Here is a 19,368-nt window from a genome sequence, read left to right as displayed (position 1 = left end):
CGGCTCGACGGGGCTGACCCAGCGGCTGCCGGGGAGCCCCCACGTCCAAGGGCCGGCGGTCTCTGGGTGGCGGCGCGGTGGGCACGGGTCCCGCGGGACGCTGCCGGTGCCCCGTGCGCACCCCGCAGCCGCGGGGGTCCCCCCGCCCCGCTCCCGCGGCCGGCGGGCGGGGGCTGCAGGCGGCTCCGCCCCACCGGCCGCCCGGCTCCCCGCCGCCGCCGCGCCTGCTGCATGCTCGGTGCCGCCTCAGCCCGAGCCGGAGGTGGAAGATGGCGGAGCCGGGGCCGGATTGCAGCGCTTTGCTCGACGAGGAGCTTTCCTCCTTCGTCTTCAGCTACCTCGCTGACAGCCAGGTAGGGCGGGCGGGGCGGGGGGGGCTCTGCTGCCCGGCTCCACAGCGCGGTGCAACTCATGGAACGGGGGGGGAACCGGCGGCCCCCCCCGCTTCCCGGCGCTCCTGCGGGAAGAGACGGTGTCCGCACTCCTCCGGTGTAGTGGGGTGCAGGGACCGGCTTTTCCCGCAGCAGCCCGGAGGCTCCGCGGGGGTCCCGTTTGCTCCGCAGATGCGCAGAGGAGGGCGATACAGGGTGGGGGGGAACGCGCGGAACCCTGCCGACGCCGTGGGTCTCTGCGCGCCCCTCCCCGTGGCTTCGGGGCGGCCCCGGCGCGGCACCAACCCCGCAGCCCCAACGGCGCTTTCAGCACCACTCGCACGTGGACTCCCGCGGCCCCCCCCCTCCTCCCGCTTCTGCGGGAAATGGGGGGTGGGGGGGGGGGAAAGAGGGAGGAGAGAGAAGTTGATGGGTTGGTGGTTTTGGCACACTCCCCCCCCCCCCCCCTTTGCAGCACCCCCTTGCAGTGGTGGGGAGGGGGAGGCCGCGGTGCAGGGCGGCGGGGGGGGGGGGCTCCGCAGGGGTGATGGAGCCGGGCTGTGGGATGAGTCATGCCGAGCGTCAGTTACACGCATTCGGGCTGGGATCCTGGGGGATGGAGGTTTGGGGAGGGGGGGGTTAGCAGGGAGAAGGGTCTCGGTGCTGCCAGTCAGCGGCCCCGAAATCTGGATGTGCTCCCTTCTGGATGGAGCTGGGTATGAAAATCAGATTAAGGCTCCTTGGCAGCTCGCGCTCGATCACGAGAGTGAGCAGTGCTGGCTATAGGGCTTGCATGCTTTTCCATTTTGGGGGGTGAAGAGGCACTATACAATGAGCCGGGCAGCCGCGAGAGCCGGCGCTGATCTGGGAGCCCAACCGCACATTTTGCAGTGGGATTGATGAGCCTGGTGCAAGTGGGAAGAGTTTTCTGTAGTTATATATCATCCCTCCAGCCCTTCACTTTCATAACCACAGATTACAAAATAGCTTCGATTGTGAAGCTAGCACATTCATCCCAACCCTTGCTCTCTCACCACTTTAGCTCCGAGATTGCAAACAGCAGGAATGGGACAGGGACTAATCCTGCTGTTTGGGTTCAAAACAAATAAGGTCTCAAGACTTGGTAAATCAGATTTGCCCCTGGTGCGTGTGCCAGACAGAACCAGGCAGGTCTTGCCACCAGCTAGATTGATGTAGTCCTGACACCTCTCCTTGCATGCACCAGCTCCAGAGCGCTCCAGCTTGGCATGGGAGCGGGGCATCTTGCTTGGGGGCAGAGCGGGGGGCAGGCGGCAGGTCCGGTGGTTAACGAAGATCTGCTGACAGGCTGATTACAGCACGGGGGTCAGCAAGGGTGAGAAGTGGGCTGAGAAGGTTTTGTAAGCGGTTTGTGTTTTCTGATGTGGACGGATTTAGTATTGCTGAGAGAACTGTTGGCTAGGGGAGAGCAGGCTGGCTGTGTGGGATGCCATCCCCAGCAGAAAGGCTGCAGCTCCCACCAGCCCCATCGCTCCCTGTGCAGGTGAAAGTTCCTGGCTTCACTTCCCTGCAATAACCTGCCTGTTCTCCGCCTGCTTAGCATGAAATGAAAAGCTCGTAAGATTGCAGCACGCATCTGAAGGCTTGTTTCTTTTTCTGCTTTTTGGTCAGCATTTGATGTGCCAATTTAGGAATCTTATTCTAAAAAGGGACTGCTTGGGGGGGGGGGGGGGGGGGGGGGAGAATAATCCTGCAAATTGTCATCCTTCCTGGTGCAAAACCACCATGTTGTGAACATCCCCTGCAAAATTTGGGAGTGTGAAATGGCCTGCGATGAAATAAGACTGTTTTTATGGCATCTCCTGAAATAGGGTTTGCTGTGCCTGTCCCTTCTTTCTCTCTCCCTCTCCCATACGTGCATTACATTGCAGGGAGCAGCGTAGCTATGCACTGAGTTAGTGCTGGTCTATGCCTGTAGGTGCATAAGGTGCAGCACAGGGCTCTTGCAGCCCGCCGCAGGTTCTCTCTGGTGTGCAGCCAGTGTTTGCTCTCCCACCCGGCGCCTGCTGCTGATAATTGCATTTCCTCTGTCCCCACGTGCGCAGGGGGTTAAAAGCCAGGGTGAAAAGAGAAGAAAAAAGGGTGAGGAAAGAAAAAAAGCCTTCCCCCAGCGATGATTTGCATACATTTGCTTAAGAAACGCCTGAAGTTGTAAGCTGTGTTGTGCTTGTACCTTAACCTCTGATGAAACTGCAGGGAAGGCTCCAGCCCTGGCTGCTGTCACATGCCTGGTTTATAACTGGGAGCGGGAGGCGGGCCGCACTGCCTGCTGACGTCTCTCCCCATTACTACTGTACGAGCCTGTGCTTACAACTGGGTTCCTGACTTCTCAATGAAGCCTGAAAGCTGCTTCTGCAAAGACCCCAGTGCTCGAGCACAAGACCAGGCTGTCCTGAGAGGCTGCAATGTCAGGAGGCCACGAGATCATCAATCGCCATTTCCTTCATGGAAATCTTGAGGAACGCTGACTCTCCTCCTCTCTGCCTCATGTTCCTCCCGTCCTTTGCTTTTGCAGTACGTTTTGAGAAAGGCACAGTTGGGTGCTTGTAGCTGCCCGATGATCCCTTCCTCTCCAGGAGGGCTCTTGGGGAGATGCATGGTGAAGGTCTGACATAGATATTTGCATCGGTCCCTTAGTTATATGGGCTTGTGCTGAGGATGCTTGCTAACCTCTATTTACATATTGAGGACAGCGATGATTCACGTGGTACCTGCATTGCTACAGAAGGAAAATCAGGGTTTTTCACTTGGCATCTGCCTTTCTCCTGTCAACTCCTTCTTTGTTAACAACAACAAAAAGAAAGTGACTCCGTTCTGCTGCAACTCAAAACGTGTCATTTCTGGGCCTGCTTAATCCATTTTGTGCAACTCCGCTGCTCAGAGGTATGAAGCTGGTTGTAGCTGGTCTGTCTGCTGGCACCAGGCGCTGGGAAGTGCCAGCCAGGCAGCTCTGCCGGGAGCAGCCAGAGCCTCTCAGCATCCCTGCGAGAGGCAGGAGCAGTTTGACTTACGGCTTTGATTTGTTTAAAAACCCCAAACAAAGTGCAGCAGGGGCGAAAAAACAACCAGGCTGCTTCTCGGCGAGATGTTTAAAGATCACAGGAACTGAAATACAATATTCGCTCTTTAACTTCTCAGCCTCCTGCTAACAGCTTAATCCATTGATGAAGGCAAGAGGCACAGTGAAGCCCTCAGTGGAAAAGAGGCCCATTGGGTGGGTTGTCACTGCTAGTCATGAGGTGCGGACTCAGGCCTGATTTCTAATAGTGCTCATCAATCAAACCAATGCTGCCTTTGCTGTAGCTTCTTTGTCAAAGATCTCTGTATGTGGGGGGGTGTCTGGGTAGCCGAGACAGCCCAAGGGCCTGTGTAGAATGCGTCTCTAGCCTGGCAGCATTGCTGCTACATTGCTAGGGCTGGAAACCCCCTTGCTCTCCCAGGAAAGCACTGCAAGGTGGCTGTGGCACGTTGGCAACACGTTATGGATGGTGGCAGTCAGCAGTGGATACGTTTGCAAAGCAGGGACGGTGGTTGCTGCAGCCGCGGCGGGAGACGGTGAGCACCGTGTGCTGCTGAGCCTCAGCAGCAGGGACCGGTGGCTCAGGAAGAGAGGGCTGGCCTCAAACCTAGCCCCTTGGAGAGCATTCACACACCCCTGCCCGTCTTTGCCCCCTGCTTCCGACCAGACACCCCGGTGCTCCCCAGCCTGGCAGGCCCAGGGCTGCCCCACGCCATGGGCTTTCCGAGCTCCTGCCTGTGCATCCCTGCTCATATCTCGTGCCGTAATGGAAAGGCACCTCTCCAACAGGTGAATAATTAAGGTCTCAATCTAGTGCCTCCAGCAAAGGGAGCTTTGTGAGGGAGACGGATCTCTCTCTTACATTAACCTTTCCAATGTCAAAAGCCTCTTTGTAGCTACAAACTCCACTTGCTCTGGCACTTCAGGGCTGTTGGTTGTCCTATGAAAAATGCCCAGGGGGTGCCCTGCCTGCCCCAAACTTCTTCCTGGCTTTGAGGAATGGGTCTGTGGGGCTGGGGACAGGGACGTTATAGGCTGCCTCCCGACAGCTGGTTTGCTGTGCTGCTGACCACTGCTGCTTGCTGCTCCAGAGGTGCAGGAGCCCAGCAGGCTCTGAAATGCCCTTTGGTGGGTCTGGGTACTGGCTTGTGGCAGAGCATGGGAGCTTGTGGCAAGGCCACGCTTCCCCATGGCCAGCATGTGCCAGCACTCCTAGGAGCTCAGGGACATCACCCTGGGGCAGAGGCATTCTGCAGGGGCAGTCTGTGCCTTTGCTAGTGCGGTGCCTGCGGGGCAAATACCACCGAAGCCACTGCTGCTTCTGCCTGCTCCTGGCCTTGGGGAGATGGTGTCCCAGAGATCCTCACCAGGATGAGGGGCTTGGGGAGATGGTGTCACCGGGGTGAGGGGCACCATCCCTGCAGGGTGCTCTGAGCTCGAGCTCCCCATGGGGCTCTGCAGCACGGAGAGGGGCCTGGCTCTGCCAGGGAAGGAAAGGGCCGTCCCCAGGGGTGAGGCTCCACCAGGACCACGCGTGTTGCATTCACTCTCCACTGCAGAGTAGCAGGGGTGAAAGGAGCCAGGGGCACGAGGTGCCGGCAGAGCCTCGGCTGGGGAGCGCGTTTGCCAGAGGGATCGGCTCCGGTCTCCCGCAGCCGAGCCCCGCTCCATGGCAACCCTGCGCGGGCTAGCGCTTCTCGTGACTGCTTGGCAGCCTGAAGTGATTTCGCGGAGGGGGAACTTTGTACATGCACAGGGCCAGCGTGGCCGCGCAGGGCCAACCGCCATGGTCCTGAGTGCGCTCCTGCGCCCGGGGGGACACGGTCTGGCAGCCCCTTGCCTGCACCCCAGAGCGGGCAGTGGCTCCCTGCCTGCATGCTGTGTGGGAAGGGCAGGTCCCCCCCACCTCCTTGGTGAGCTACCCTCTTGTGAGTTCCTGGAAGAGGATGTTTGAAGCTGCCTCTGCTTGTAGTAACGAGCCAGAGAGTAAAGGTTGAAGTTAATGGGGCGAGTGGTCAGGTGAGGTAGTGACCTAATTCTAGGGGCAGTCGTGGTGGTCCAGCCAATGTGTTTCCCTTCCCTTATCTCTTGGCTGTTCTGCTTTTCAGCACTTTTCCTGAACCCTGGCTCACAAAACTTTATTTATTTATTTACTGTGGGTTTTTTTTATAATGGGAGCTTCTGAGAAATGCCAAAGGACTTTGCACAGATCCGGCTGCACTCACGGTCTCATCACCCTGCTCTCTTTTGTCTTTGCTGTACCTCCTGGGCAGAGGCAGCAGCCAGGGTTGAGCTGCTGTAAATTGCTGTGTTAAAACCAATTCACTTCAGAATTCAGACTGGGAAAGAAAAAGGCTGGAAATCTCCTTCGGTCCTGAAAGAGCTGGAAAACCCCCGGGAGGGGTTCCCCGTGCAGCAAGTCTGGTATCTGCTGGTGGGGAGTGTGGAGACTCTGGCAGCCCTGGGGGCTCTTTGGGATGGCCCCATCCAGTAGCCAGACTAACCTTTGATCATGACTGCCTCCTGGGCAGCAGTGTGGGGCTTAGGGAGAATACTTTGCTTATCTTGCATCCCTGCTGTCCCAAGGCAAAGCCGGCAGGCCCCGAGTGCCTCCCAGTGCCCCTGCGCCAGGAGCTTTGTCAGGGAGCATGAGGAGGGTCCTGCTGAAGTATCACAGGAGCTTTATATACCTGCCTGTACCCACCCCGCACCAGGCAGCGAGCAGGCAGGCGTTTGCCATCGCAGTGGGGAGCAGGAGGCCTCTGCCCTTGGTGAGGGGCAGCCGATGTGATGGGGCTGAAGCGGGTGAGACCCCAGAGCAGCGGGAGGGCTGATGTGACACTCCTCCCCTCCCCAGAGACCTGGCAGAACATGCTTGATATGGATGTTTTTGTGCTGAGGTGGCAGAGGATCGGATGAGCTCTCTCAGGGACCGTGGTTTCAGGGCAGCCTATCTTGACTGAGATGCATTTTCTAAATTCTCCCTCTGCTCCTGCGCCCTGCGGTCGCTGCCTGCAGCGGCAGGGAGCCGGCCCCAGCAGCCCCTTGTGCTGAGCCAGCGCCGCTGGTCAGGCTCCTCGGTTCCTGTTTCAGTTTGCAGCAAGTTCACCGCTGCTGTGGCTTCTGCTTCCTCGGCCTTTGTGTGGGGGGGCTGCAGGACCCTGCTCAACCCCACGTACGGGGCAGCAGGCGAGGGGTGTGGAGGTGTCGTCCTTCCCCCCCCCCCCCCCCGCTGGAAGCTGCCTTCCCCACCTAGTCCCCAAGGAGCCCTCATTTCCTAAATTTTCGTGCGCATCAGGAGCAAGGAAATCCTGTGGCGGGGGGAGATGGAGGGGATTGGGCAGAGCATCCGCAGGCTGGTGCTGCAGCCGGAGCAGCGTGCTGGCCGCTGCGCCTTGCGTACGGAAGGAAGCCTGGCTGCCGCTAACCGCGTTTGTTCTGCTCCCTCCTGCCTGGATGAGGGGGGAATGCAGGTTTCCCCGCATGCAAGTGACAGCTGGGGACCTGATTCTCCTACCATGAGGGGACACGTGGCCACAGCTGCACAAAGAGCTGGGGTGCAGGGGAGCATGGTCCTGTCCCCATCTTCTTGCCGAGCACTTTCCTGCTTCGCTTTTAGCCAAAGCAGGAGCAAGTGATGTTATTTTTGTTAATGAAGAAAGTACAAATGTAGCCGTGGGGTGTTTCAGGAAACATCCCAGCAGGACACTGCCATGACCCTTTGCATGCACGTGAGACTGAGCCCCCCCAGCAGCCAGGCTGCGTTAGAGGGCTGATTGCAGCCGGTGTGATGGTTGTGCATGTGCTTGGATAACAGCAAGGAGCTGGGGGTGCAAAACGTGGCACTCACACAGCTCTCCTTGGAGGCTAAGGCAGGGGCAGGCTCTGTCTTCTCTTTCCCCTGCAGAGGCCACCCCTCTGCGAGCATCTCCTGCTGATGGGGTAGCCATGGTGCTTTCCTTTGGCTCCTCACACATTGCCCAGGCAGAGCGGGCATTCTCCGGGCTGGCAGCACTGGGAGAGCCATGGCCTGTGTGCCGGGAGGATCAGGGCTGGAGGGTGACAGGAGGCTTTTAAACCTCCCCTTGTTCAGCACAAACCCCAGAGCTCTGCATAGCAGGAGCTGGAGGTTTAATCCAAGCAGCTTCATTTCTCCTTGCGAGCGAGCTTGCACACAGATAGTCACGACCTGACTGTGCTAATAATGAAAAGAAAAAATCGCAAATGTTCTTCTTAAAAAGGAAGTTTCTGTCTCTATGTGGGCCCCTCCAGGAGACTGGCACATATGGGTTTTATGCTAAAACCCATTTCCCAGGTAACAGCTCTCAAGCCTGTGTACGAGAACTGTGTGGTTTTCTCAGGCTGAAAGGTCGGATGGTATTTGAGCTGCCTTTTTTTTTTCCCCTCTTGTGGCCATGTCCTTTTAGGAGGGAATAAGTGTGTCTATTTATATGTATTTTGAAAACGAAAGCACGTGGTACGTGTCCCCAGAAACTCCCATGGTGCGTGTTGTCACCCGGCTCTGCTGGGGACACTGCTTCGCTGGTGACCAGCAGCCAGCCCTGCCCAGCAGCTGAGCTGGGAGCAGGGGCAGCCCCTGCCCTGCAGCCCTGGGGCTTGGGGCGAGCAGTGGTAGGTGTCTGGGACACGCTCCTGCGTGCGTCTGCGCTCCTCATGGGACCAGAGGCTTCAGGATGTGGAAGTGGATGCAGGAGGAAGGAAGTCAGCAGCTGAGCATGGAGGGATGTCGTGGGGGCACTGTGAGGACAGGCATGGACGGGGAGGGCTGGAGCTGCTCAGTTTATTTACTTCTGTTGACTCCTCCTGCCTGTGCTGCCTGGCCTGCCTGCAGTGTTCTCTGCAGTGCCTTCTCCGTTCCTCTCTTAGCACGTCCAGGATGCAGCACATTGACAGCCCCCCTGCCCCTGCCTCCCTGCAGTGACCAGGGGCTGCCCATGAGGGTCTACTTATCCAGGCTCCCTGGTCTCAGCTTGCACTGCTTGCTTGCTGCCCGTCTGCCGGAGGAGCTGGAAACCCATCTGCACATCCAGCTGAGATGAAAATAAAGGCACGTTATCGGGGAGAGACTGTCCCCATCCCTGCTGCTCATATATGGCAGTGCTAGGACCTGGAAACACAGCTTTGAAGTTTTGCTCTGTATTTATGTAACCCAAAGTAACTCTTTTTTGGAAAGAGCCACTTTGCCTCATTTAGATACCTAAATATAGCAGCCACTCAGGAGGGAGGATTTGCCTGCGGCTGCCCTGGTGGGTATGGAACCTTTGTGGACTGGTGTTAGGGGGAATTTAAACCTCCTTCAGTCAGACCCAGGGGGTTATTCCCCTGTCATTAACAGAGTGGGCTTGCAGCCATCCTGGGGCAATGGGGAGCCTGTGGCGGTGACTGGGCTGCACAGGCTGGCAGGGAGCAGGAACCTGTGGAGATGGGGAATGCAGGGCTTTTTCTAAATGTCTCAATACCTTTTGAGGCCAGAGCCCATCTATGCCCAAACATGCTGTTTGCTAATGTGCCATCACCTCCCCTTGGAGGAAGGAACGGTGCTCCAAAGCGCAGAGGCAAAGCTGAGCTGTTTGGTGAAACCTCCGCCTCCTGCCTTGCCAAAGGGCTCTGTGGGGCTGCAGCTCCTCGGGGTGGTTGTTCAGGGGTGCTGGAGCAGAGGCACTGCTGCGATGTGGGGAGGCAAGGAACGGTGAAGGTCCTTCTGCCTTTAGGTGTGTGGGGCACCACTGGCATCAGTCCTTAGAGCTCCTTCAGTGAAAGGTGTCGGACTGAGCCTTTGGAATGCCGAGGGACACCTCATGGGTGCCAGCTCCCCTTGCGAGGCTTGTACTCTCCCCACCCTTATGGGCACTGGGGCCTGTACACTTGGCCAGTGATGGGAGCTGGGCACTGTGCACATCCCATGGACCCGCTTCTGCTGCTTCATACGCACAAGCCCCCTCATTGCCTTTGGAGTGAGCACAAGCGATGGGTTTGCCTGAGCGGTCTGACCACCTCACTGGCTTACCCATGTAGCATGTTGGGGCTCTCTTGTACCACCTTGGATCAGCAAGGCTTGCACATTGCACCAAGTGTTGATGGGACTGAGTTTCTTGGAGGTGCACAGCATGGCCTTTGCTTTTGCCTCCTGACATCTCCAACTGCCCTGCGATGAGGGTGCCGTTGGTCCTTTCCAAGGAGCTGGGGAGCTGATGCTTGTGTTTGTGCATGCTGGTGTCCCAGGGACTTGGGGCATGGGACATGTGCTGCCTGAGTCCCTGCAGCTGGCTATTTATAAGCGCATGGAGAGGGCACCCTTGTGTGCCCCTTTGCTTCTGCCTGCTTTGCAGTGCTGACAGAGAGATCCTGGCTCCTGTGCTGCTGCAGGGGCTCCCTGACCTGTCTTGTGGCTCGGGTCCTGATGGAGATGCACAGAAGCTGCCTTATTCTGCAGGAAAGCAGAGGGTCCCTCAGCTATTTGAGCCTTCATCTCTGTGCTTTTCTTGTTCTTTCCTCTGCATGTGGTGGTTCTGTCTCTCTGCATGCCCCCCCAGCTTCCCATCCCTGCCCCTCACCATGCCCTCTGCCACCCGTTCCCATCCCACCAGGGCAGGCATCACCTGGCTAAACAGTGGGACCCCCAGGGAGGTGTTGGTGGACACATACATGCTAGCGTCAGATAATGCCCTTGTACAGCCTTGCAAGCCCCAGTGTGATGCCTCTTGGCTCCCATCGCATGGGTAGGGAAAGGGCAGATTCAGCGCTGAGCCATGGCAGCCCCCCAGTCCCTGCTAGACCAGATGTGGCTGGGGTCTGAAGGAAGGGTGCTGCCTTTTTGGTGATGCCTTCCTCAGGCCTGTGATATTTGGCCCTCGCAAGGAGGTGAAACAAAGGAAGTAAGGGCTGTGCATTGAAATGGGGGAAGGCAGCGATGTGGAGATCCATCCGGAGGGCTCACAGCATCCCCAGCATCCCCGGGCTGCTTGGGCAGATGGCTGCAGCCCTCCCGCCCTGCTCGAAGGAATACAAATGTGCGGCAGATACGGTTACCCAGCCCCGAGAGCAGTGTTAGCTTTCATCTAGATCGATATCCCTGCCTGCCCGTGTCTGAGGGAGCACTCAGCTGGCAACCCAAGCCTGGCCAGGAGGAGACACCCGCTGAGGCTCTGCTGCCTGCTCCAGACCGTGCCTGTCCGTCTGCCTCGGCGTGAGGCAGAGCCAGCGCCGACCGCAGCGCCGCTGCCGTGCTGTCGGACTCCATCATGCGTAAAATGTAATAAATAGGGCCATAAGCCTTTTACGAAGTCTATTTCCACTCTTGGATCCGGGATTTAATGCATGGCTGCTTAGAGAGGCTGAGGATTTCAGGGGTCAGCAAGGCTAATTGCACTGCTGGAATAAAAGGGCAGGATCCTGCGGGAGGAGGTGCTGGGGGTCCCAGCCCTGCATGCTCCTTGCCAGCAGCATGGGAAAGCAGTGGCCACGTGCGGTGGCTTGGCAAGGGATGTGGTCCCTTGGGAGCGCTCCTCATCTCGGCACTGGTGGCTTTCGGGATGGGGGGACCGTGCCAGCTGGGGAGTCATGTGCTGCGGGTGTTTGGTTCCTCACTGCTCCATGGTGTCCCTCTGCGTCTGCTTGAGCACGTCTGGCTGGGGCGTTTGGATTACTCTGAAGCCAGGGAAAGCCTTGGTGGAGGCTGAGGTTCAGGGATGAGGATCAGGGATGTCCTGGTGCAGGCTGGTACTGCTGGGCTCGGTCCCAGCCTGCAGCATCTCCTTGAGCTGCAGAGGGGAGCTGGGTACCCACAGTGCCTGCTGGCCCTGACACCATGAGCTTGGGATGTGAAGGGATGTGTGTGCTGGGAGGTGGTGCTGCCCGGCACACAGTCTCACCAGGAGTGGAAATGCAGCGCTGGGGCGAGAGCCAGGGCACAAATCTGGCTGGGTGCTCTAGTGCTGGATGTGCACCCAACCAGCACAGGGCTGGGGATGAGGACCTGGGCTGTGCTTCCATGGAGGTGTTGGGGAGGGACGGATGGGATGGGCAGGCTTCACAGGGACACCCAGCAGCCAGCACAGCCCTGTGAGGCGAGGAGGACCCAGATGCCCGGAGGCTGCCGGGTTTCACCCTGTGCCGCCGGCCGCAGCAGACGGAGGATGCCAGCTCCGCTCAGTTACTTCCCTGGCTGATCCTGTCATCTCCATCTCGCGCCAAGTGCTGAAGTCGTCATGGAAACCGGCATGGCGGCAGCATCGCCAGCGGCTCCCGCGGGATCTCGGCCCTGCCGTGGCGGGTGCCTGGCTCCATCGGCCACTTGTTGCTGGCCCTTATTCCTCGAGGGCATAGCTCTGGTGCTGGGCTCCAGCGCTGCGCACACACGGTCTGTTTCCTGGTTGTAGCGGGGCCTGATCCATTAGTGTTCACCAATCACAGAATCACAGAATCCCAAGGGTTGGAAGGGACCTCAAAAGATCATCTAGTCCAACCCCCCTGCAAGAGCAGGGTAACCTACAGTACATCACACAGGAACTTGTCCAGGCGGGCCTTGAATATCTCCAACGCAGGAGACTCCACAACCCCCCTGGGCAACCTGTTCCAGTGCTCTGTCACTCTTACAGTAAAGAAGTTCTTCCTGATGTTAACGTGGAACTTCCTATGCTCCAGTTTACACCCATTGCCCCTTGTCCTATCACTGGATATCACTGAAAAAAGCCTAGCTCCATCATCCTGACACCCACCCTTTACATATTTGTAAACACCAATCCCAGAGAGCCCCGCAGAAAGCACAGAAAAAAGAGCCCCATAGTATTGCTATTGCTTCAAAAAGTTATCTTCAGCAGCAATGTTCCCACCTTCGTTCATAACAGCCATTCCACAGCCTCATTCCTCTCCCTGCTGTTCAAGTGGCTTTGAGGTAATAATAATATCCTAGGATCCCTGCTCACCCCGTGCTTTCATCGCTCACCAGTGTTTCATCTGGCTGTGGAAAGAGATGGTCTGCAGACCTTTCCCCGTAGTGGGAAATGGAATGGGACTTTTTTTCCAGGGTTAATTTTCCTCTGGTGACTGAACTCTGCTTGCCTTTGCCTCTCCTCCCACGTCGCTCCTGTCCAGTGGGGCTGTGTCATGCCAGAGGCTTTCTCCCTGGAGTGTCCCTGCTGGAAGTCCACTCTGGTGCTGGGATTTTGCTTGATCAGTGGTGGAGGAGTGCCTGAACTTGACTATCAGGGATGGAGTACTTTCCACTTGAATTTCAGTGGGTGTTTTCATAGGTTTCAAGCTGTGGTCTTCCCTTCCTGGCATCTTATGTCTTCAGAGCTCATGCAGGCTCCTGGGAGGGAGTAGGGCTTTGAAAGGGCTTTCAAGGGTTCAGCCCACCGCTTTGAGGCAGCATCTCTTGCCGCAGACAGGGAGAGGCCTATTTCTCCTGTTCTTGAGCTCTGCAGTCACAGAGTTCCTCGGGTTCCTGGGCTAATCTGTTCCTGCCTTTAACGAGCTGCCTCATTAAAGTGCTTTTCCCTAATAACCAATCCTCCAGGCTGGGTGAGAGGCTGGTGATGGTTGACTGTAGACAACTGGAGACCTGCAGGCTGCAAAGGGCTTTTCCGCCTGCTTGCAGCGGTGCAGAATGAACACCAGCCCTTTCCTCCTGTGTGCTGCCAGCAAGGCTGTGAAGGGGGCAGCAGCCCGAAGCACCCCGAACCATGCCTTCTCCTGGGCTCCAGCACCAGATTTACTGGACCCACAAACCACAACAGTGCAGCTGAGTGGTTGCAGGTTGCACTGGGGAAGGCATCTGCCCTTGGGGTGCAGTAAACTGGGGACACTGGGGATAAACTGCCCTGCTGTGGTCTTACTGCATAACGTGCTTACACAGTGATGTGCTGCGCTAGGGCTGCTCAACATAACCCTATGAGCCAAACTTGTGTGTGCATGCTGCTGTGCAGGCATGCCTGTGCGCCTGCCGAGACATAATGAGAGGTTTTGAACTTGGTGCTTGGGAGTTGGGGCGGCTTGTTTTGATAAATGGAAGTGGAAATCTCCCTCCTGCCTGGTGTGGAGGAGTACACACGCAGCTTGCAGTAGAGGCCTCATCCACCCTGTGGACGTCGGTCCTACCTGGTCCCCTGCCTCTGTGGTGAGCAGGGTGCAGGGCTTGGAGCCTTCAGGGTGATGGCTGTGAAGGAGCAGATTCAGCAGCGCCTCTGGCAATGTGGCAGCATTTCAGGGCTGCCACAGCCCAGGCTGAGCCAGCTTGTCTCCAGGCCATGGTTTTTAGGGTGGCAATGATGCAAGGCAGGAAGGTGCAAGGTACCAGCGCTGCTGGGGCTGCTGTGTTTATATATAGCTGACCCACTTGCTGAGCGGGGGCTGCTGGTCCCTCCTGGTGCTGCACTTGGGGGGTGTGGGTGCACTGGGGCTGCACCAGCACTGGGAGCGCAGGCAGCAAGTGCTAGGGCTGCAGCATGCCCTATGGAAGGGCTGCAGACACTCTCTGCTCCCAGGCTGTAGCTGTGCCGCAGCCTGCTTCCCCAGCACCCCTCCCAGCCTCACCCCCCGCTGGCACCCCAGCATTCCCAGGGAAGGAAGAGCTGCTGGTGCCCCAGCAGAGGTGGGAGCAGGCAGGAATTGCTGCTGGAGAGACCAGCCTGAGGTTTGCCTGGCTGTGCCTGAGCAAAGGTGTGATCCCCAGCCTAGAGCAGTGCTCAAGCCCCCATCCCGAGAAGCAGCCCCATGTCCCATGGTGTTATCCTGTCTCCCAGCCATCCTCTCCCTTCCAGGCAGGCCGGGGTGTTGCATGCTCAACAGGCTGGGGTTTGAGTGCTGGAGTAGCCGCATGGCTGCTGGCCTCAGCTCTGCATGGGCACGTGTGTGTGCGTGCACTGGTAAGGCAGGAGCTGCAGCATGCCTGCCAGGGCCAGCTCCTGCCACACGTGCTGGATGTGCATGTAGCCAAGCGTGCCCTACACCAGTGCTGCCTACATGCACTGTGTCCCATGCCTGTCCTGCTCTGCTTAGTGTGATGGGGCCTGAGACCGTGGACAGGCAGGAGTACTGGAGTGCTGGGATGGGATGGCAGAGGTGCAGGGACCCTGTCCCTGTGCCCTGGCACTGGGAAGCTGTGCTGCTCCCCAGGGGTCACATCATCTCAAAGGCACAACCTAGTGCTGCGTGGTGGCCTCCCAGACCTGAGTTCCTGCAGGGGACATGGTACAAGATGTGGCTGAGCAGAGCAGGCGGCAAGACGAGAGTGGGCTGTAAGTGAAGGATGTAGCTCCACTGTAGAACCATAGAATCAGCTAGCTTGGAAAAGACTTTTAAGATCAAGTCCAACCTTTACCCCAGCACTGCCAAATCCACCATGGGATCACGTTCCCTTGGGCCAGAGGGCCCAGGAAAAACGGGAGCAGTAAATTCATGCCCTGAACTACTCTGAGCACAAACCTTGTGTCTCCTCTCCTGCTTGGTACTGGTGGGGCTGCTCTGATCTCCAGGCACCCCCAGCTTACCTCTCCAACTGCCTGCTGCTGTTTGCGATGGCTGCTGCCAGGGTACAAAAGGCTTGGAGGAGCTCCTGGAAAGCACTGGGCTGCCCAAGCAGTGCCTCTTGGTGCCAAGCACCTGTGAGCCAGCCGCTTCCCCAGGTCGGGAAGGAGATAATTAAATCCCCTTCTTGTGCTGCTGGTGGAACACCACATGTGATAGCCACGGTGAGAGGGAAGGAGAAGGCGCTGCTGCTCTGAAGTCTGCACCTATGTGGGCCTTTGGCTCTGGGATGGTATACATGGCCTCCTGCCTGTACTGTGGCCATCCTGGTCATGGGCAGCCATGGCATGAAGTGGGAAGGACTGACCCCTTCTGGGAGATTTTGTGTTGGAAGGGGGTGAGCCAAGTTGGACTCATGTTTGATAGGAGAGGAGCTGGAAGCTCGCAGAAGCAGCAAGTGTCAGAGCTGCCCCAGGTGATGTTTGGAGCCACTCCTCAGGCTGACTCATCAGTTTTGTGCCCACCCTGAGCCCAGCACTCAGGACAGAGCATCACAAGGGTGCTGGTAGGAGTGAGGACAGGGTCCGGTGCCGAATCACCCATCCCGAGGCTGCAGATGGCAGGGTGCCTGAGCTCTCACCCACAGCGAGCTGCTGTGTGGCGAGGTGCTAGTGCTGGCATGGGGTGGTGGGTTCCATAAGAGCCAGGGACATGGCAGAGGGTGGTATGGGTGCATGCAGAGTGGCCTTGGAGAGACTATGGGACTCAACCCCTTTAACCCTGCAGCTTCCTCGCGAGGATCAGGGCATCTGGCCAGGATGCTTTCCCGAAAAGAGCTGCTATCCATGTGTAGTTGCTCTGACAGGCTGGAGGGGACATGGTGTTCCCATCCAAGGGCCTCTTGAGGTCCCTTTGGTGGGGTGTTTCCAGGGCTGTTGTGGTTGGCACACCTGCAAAGGCAAGTCCCCAAGGTAGGTCAAAGCAAAGCGCTTGCTGCGGAAAGGGAAATTAATTATAGGTGCTTTGCTGCACTCAGAGCAACTGCAGAGGCTGATGTTTGTCCTGTTGGCCGATAAACTAATTGTAATGACAAAACCTCAACAAAAGCAACGCTCTTAAATGCTTTCTTAATTAATAATTCTCAATAATTATTTGACGTCAATGGCCAATACAAATTTCAGAGAAGGGAAGTTGCTGTTGAGTGCCCGGTACCTTTGCTCCTCCAGTCCCTGCGCCTGGGTTCCTGCTGCCTGATGAATCCCACAGAAACGCTCAGGGAAGGCCAAGCCCAATGTTTTTAAAGGAAAACATTAAGTAGCAAAATAGTGATTATTGACGTGTGTGTCCACAGGGAGGAGAGAAGGGAAGCTGAGCCATTGCTCAGCCCTGCTGCTCCCTGCTGAGCAGCTAGCAAAGGATGGCAACGCTGACAGGCAGGCACCCAGAAGGGTGGCACCCATGGGTGCCCCTTTCCTGCCCTTCCGGTGCTGGTGAGCCCCCAGTGGGATGCTCTCCTGGGGACAGCATGAGGGAGAAGGCACTTTCCCAGGGAGTCCTTGTTCAAGGGGTCTTTGAGACCCTGCTGAGTGTCCTGCACCCATGGAGGGTCACCTCCCTCCCACAGGCAGCTGCCACGTGCCTCTTCCTCCTCCTCCTTCTCCTCTTTCTTTTCCTCCTCCTCCTCCTCCTTCCCACGGCCTGAGGGCAGCATCTCCCGACCCAGCACTGCCAGGCCTGGATGCGTCACCAGCTGCATTGTACTGGGTGGGAGTCAGGGGGACCCTGTCCATCTGCTGCTCAGCGGAGCCTTGGGAAGCCTGCCATTCACCCTCCCTGCAGTGCTCCTGCCTGCAGCGCAGTGCCGGCAGGGTTAATGTCCTCCTCCTCCTCCTCTCAGCTTCACAGCCATCTTAAAACCACTGGAGCCGGAGCTGTGCAATCCCTGTTCCCACTCCTTTTACAGTATGGGCTGCTGGCTGGCCAGGGAGCCCAGCCGGCTCCTCCACGCGTCCGACTCCTTTCCTTCTTTGGATGTCCTTGCGCTTGCTGCCCAGGCGCAGCTCGCTCCCATGGGACCCGTGGCCCTGGCGAGGGTCGATGGCCGGGGTGTGGGGCAGGGGGTGGCAGGCACGGGGGGCGAGTTTTGCAGAGGTTTCTCCAGGATGGCACTGGATGTCTGCCAGGATGGATGCCAGCGGCTCCCGGATATGGTTAGCACTCAGTGAGCCCTTTATCCTGGTAAATCCCTTGGCAGGCGTTAGCAAAATCCTCCTGCAGGGAAAGGTGGGAGAGGGTCACTGTCAGTGGAGGAGGGTGGCACAGCTTGGAGACATGAGCTGGTTAGGGTGAAGAAGCCTGTTGCAGAGCATCCCATCAGGGCTGGGAGCAGCGCCCCCTCCAGCAGGACCTGGCACATGTCACCATCCCAAATGAGCTGCGGTCCTGGGTGGCAAAAGCGGTGGTGCCATAGGAGACCCCCCCAGCCCAGGGAGCTGCAGGCAGGGAGGGCAGAGCCTCCTGCAGCTCTTCCCCCATCTGCTACCCCTCACATCTGCACTCAGGGGTCCCGGGGGTGTTTGCTGGCGGCCGTGGGAGAGTTCCTGGAGCATGTGCTGCTGCTGCTATCCTGACAGACAACAGCAGCACGTGCTTCTGGCTCAGCATCCTCAGCGCTCCCTGGCCTGTTACCCAAATACCAGCTGCTGCCCAAGCATTTATGCCCCCGTGAGCATGTGGAAAGCAGGGGAAAGGCCTCTGAGCTGAGGGGGGAGGCAGAAGCAGGGCGTCCGTGTGTCCCCTCTCTGCTGCTTCAGCACATCAGCACAGGGGGGCGGAGGTCATCCAGAGATCATATTTGGGTTGCTGTAAGTCTTTGTGCACTGGATGGTCCCTAAGCGGGGAATGAAAAGAGAAGGGGGAGCAGCCCCCAAAGGCATGAGGAGGTCTCTTGATGTGCTGCCTTATGAGCCCAAACATTCCCCCCAAAAGAAGGGCTGTTGCCATCTCTAAGGTCTGGCTGAGGGATGGCTCACTGGACTGGCCAGCTCACCCGGAGTGTGGGGATGTGGTGAAGGTTGCCAGGGCTGGGCTGAGGGATGTTCATGGGCACAGGGCTCTCCCTGCCGTGCTGCTGTTGGTACTCATGGTGCATTGGCAGAAACAGTCTTGCTGCAGCCCCCATGCCAGTGGGGGCACTCCACAGGCATCAAGGACCCATCAGTTGTAGGGTGGCTTTTCAGTTGCCCTGCATGAGCGCAGTGGGGGAAAGACCATCTGTGCTGGTGAGCTGGGGGCTGTTTCCTTTGGCTGGTGCCATGGGCATGGGGCAGGAGTCATGGCCGAGGCCGGCAGTGCTGGCAGCAGGGCGCCCTGGCCACCCAGGAGCGGGTGTCCTAGTGTGAACCGGCCTGCCGGGAGCGCCGGCGGCAGGAGGCAGGATGCCTGGAGTTCCCATCCTGCTTGGCCCTGTCTCAATGGGACTCAGTGCCAAGAGCTGGGGGGATGGCTGCTGCGAGCAGCCAGCAATGCCTCGGCCCAGCCTGGCTTTCCAGCTGCGCAGGGGTAGTGGCTGGCTTGCAGTGCATCCCCAGTGAGTAAACCCCCTCATTCTTCCCAGATGTGGTGATAGAGGTAGCAAGCACACAGGCTGGGGCTTGATGGCTTAGGCAGCATGGCTCCCTGCCCCTCCTGCCTCTTGCACAGAGCCTTTGCTCTGATATCCCTGCTGGAGAGCAGCAGGAAAGGTCCCAGGAGCTTGCTCTGACCGAGCAGGAGGCTTGTGAGCAGCTCACACCAGCTCTGCCATCTCCTGGGGTGGCTGTAATGGGATCATAGGCTGGGGTCAGTGCTGGGATTTTTGTGGCAGCACCTTTGGGGTCCCACTGAGTCCCTCCCCTCGAATGCTCCCCCACAGGAGCTCGGGCAAAGGAGCAGCTTGGTCCAGGGTGTGAGGCTGTGCAGGGCAGTGTGGGGTCTGCTGCCAGGGCATGGTGCCATGGCACAGCAGCTCACAGCTGCCTGTGAGTGTGGGCAGCAGCCGGCAGTGTTTTACAGTATCCCGGCATTCACCCTCTTGCTCCTGCCCGTGCCTCAGCTCCATAGCAGCTGCCTTCACACCATGTCCCAGAGCTGAGCCTGGCAGGATTTTGTGCTCTTCTGGGCATGCAGGATGCATTTTCCATCCTCCTGTGCCTGCCCTGCCCTGAGCATCGACTCATTCCCCCAGCACCACATTTCCCATCAGTGAACAGGGTCTCTCAGGAAAACCTTGGCAAGGTATCACAGAGGCTGCAGGTCCCCAGCAAATTTGGGGCATGCCTCCTTCCCTCTGGGATGTGCACAGAGGGACAAATCCTGGTGTGACCTGAGTGTTTGGCAAAATCAATCTCTCTCTTGTAGTCCCAGGGAGAGAGTAAGTGCAGCTGGGTCGAGCGCTGGCATCCGTGGCTGGTT

At 58.1% G+C, this 19,368-nt stretch overlaps 1 protein-coding gene across 1 annotated transcript in view; it reads left to right on the top strand.

The window, feature by feature from the left end:
- The first annotated feature begins 206 nt into the window (after nt 1-206).
- PPARGC1B (PPARG coactivator 1 beta) overlaps nt 207-19,368 on the top strand; it is a 48,876-nt gene continuing 29,714 nt past the window's right edge. Inside the window, exon 1 of the mRNA XM_065690466.1 lies at nt 207-353. Coding sequence (XP_065546538.1) covers nt 270-353 — 84 coding nt within the window. The 5' untranslated portion in view covers nt 207-269. The remainder of the gene's footprint in view (nt 354-19,368) is intronic.

The sequence above is a fragment of the Lathamus discolor genome, chromosome 10 (assembly GCF_037157495.1).
Source record: "Lathamus discolor isolate bLatDis1 chromosome 10, bLatDis1.hap1, whole genome shotgun sequence".
Taxonomy (NCBI): domain Eukaryota; kingdom Metazoa; phylum Chordata; class Aves; order Psittaciformes; family Psittacidae; genus Lathamus; species Lathamus discolor.
The sequence above is the reverse complement of the archived record's forward strand: the minus strand, read 5'-3'. Positions and strand labels throughout refer to the sequence as shown.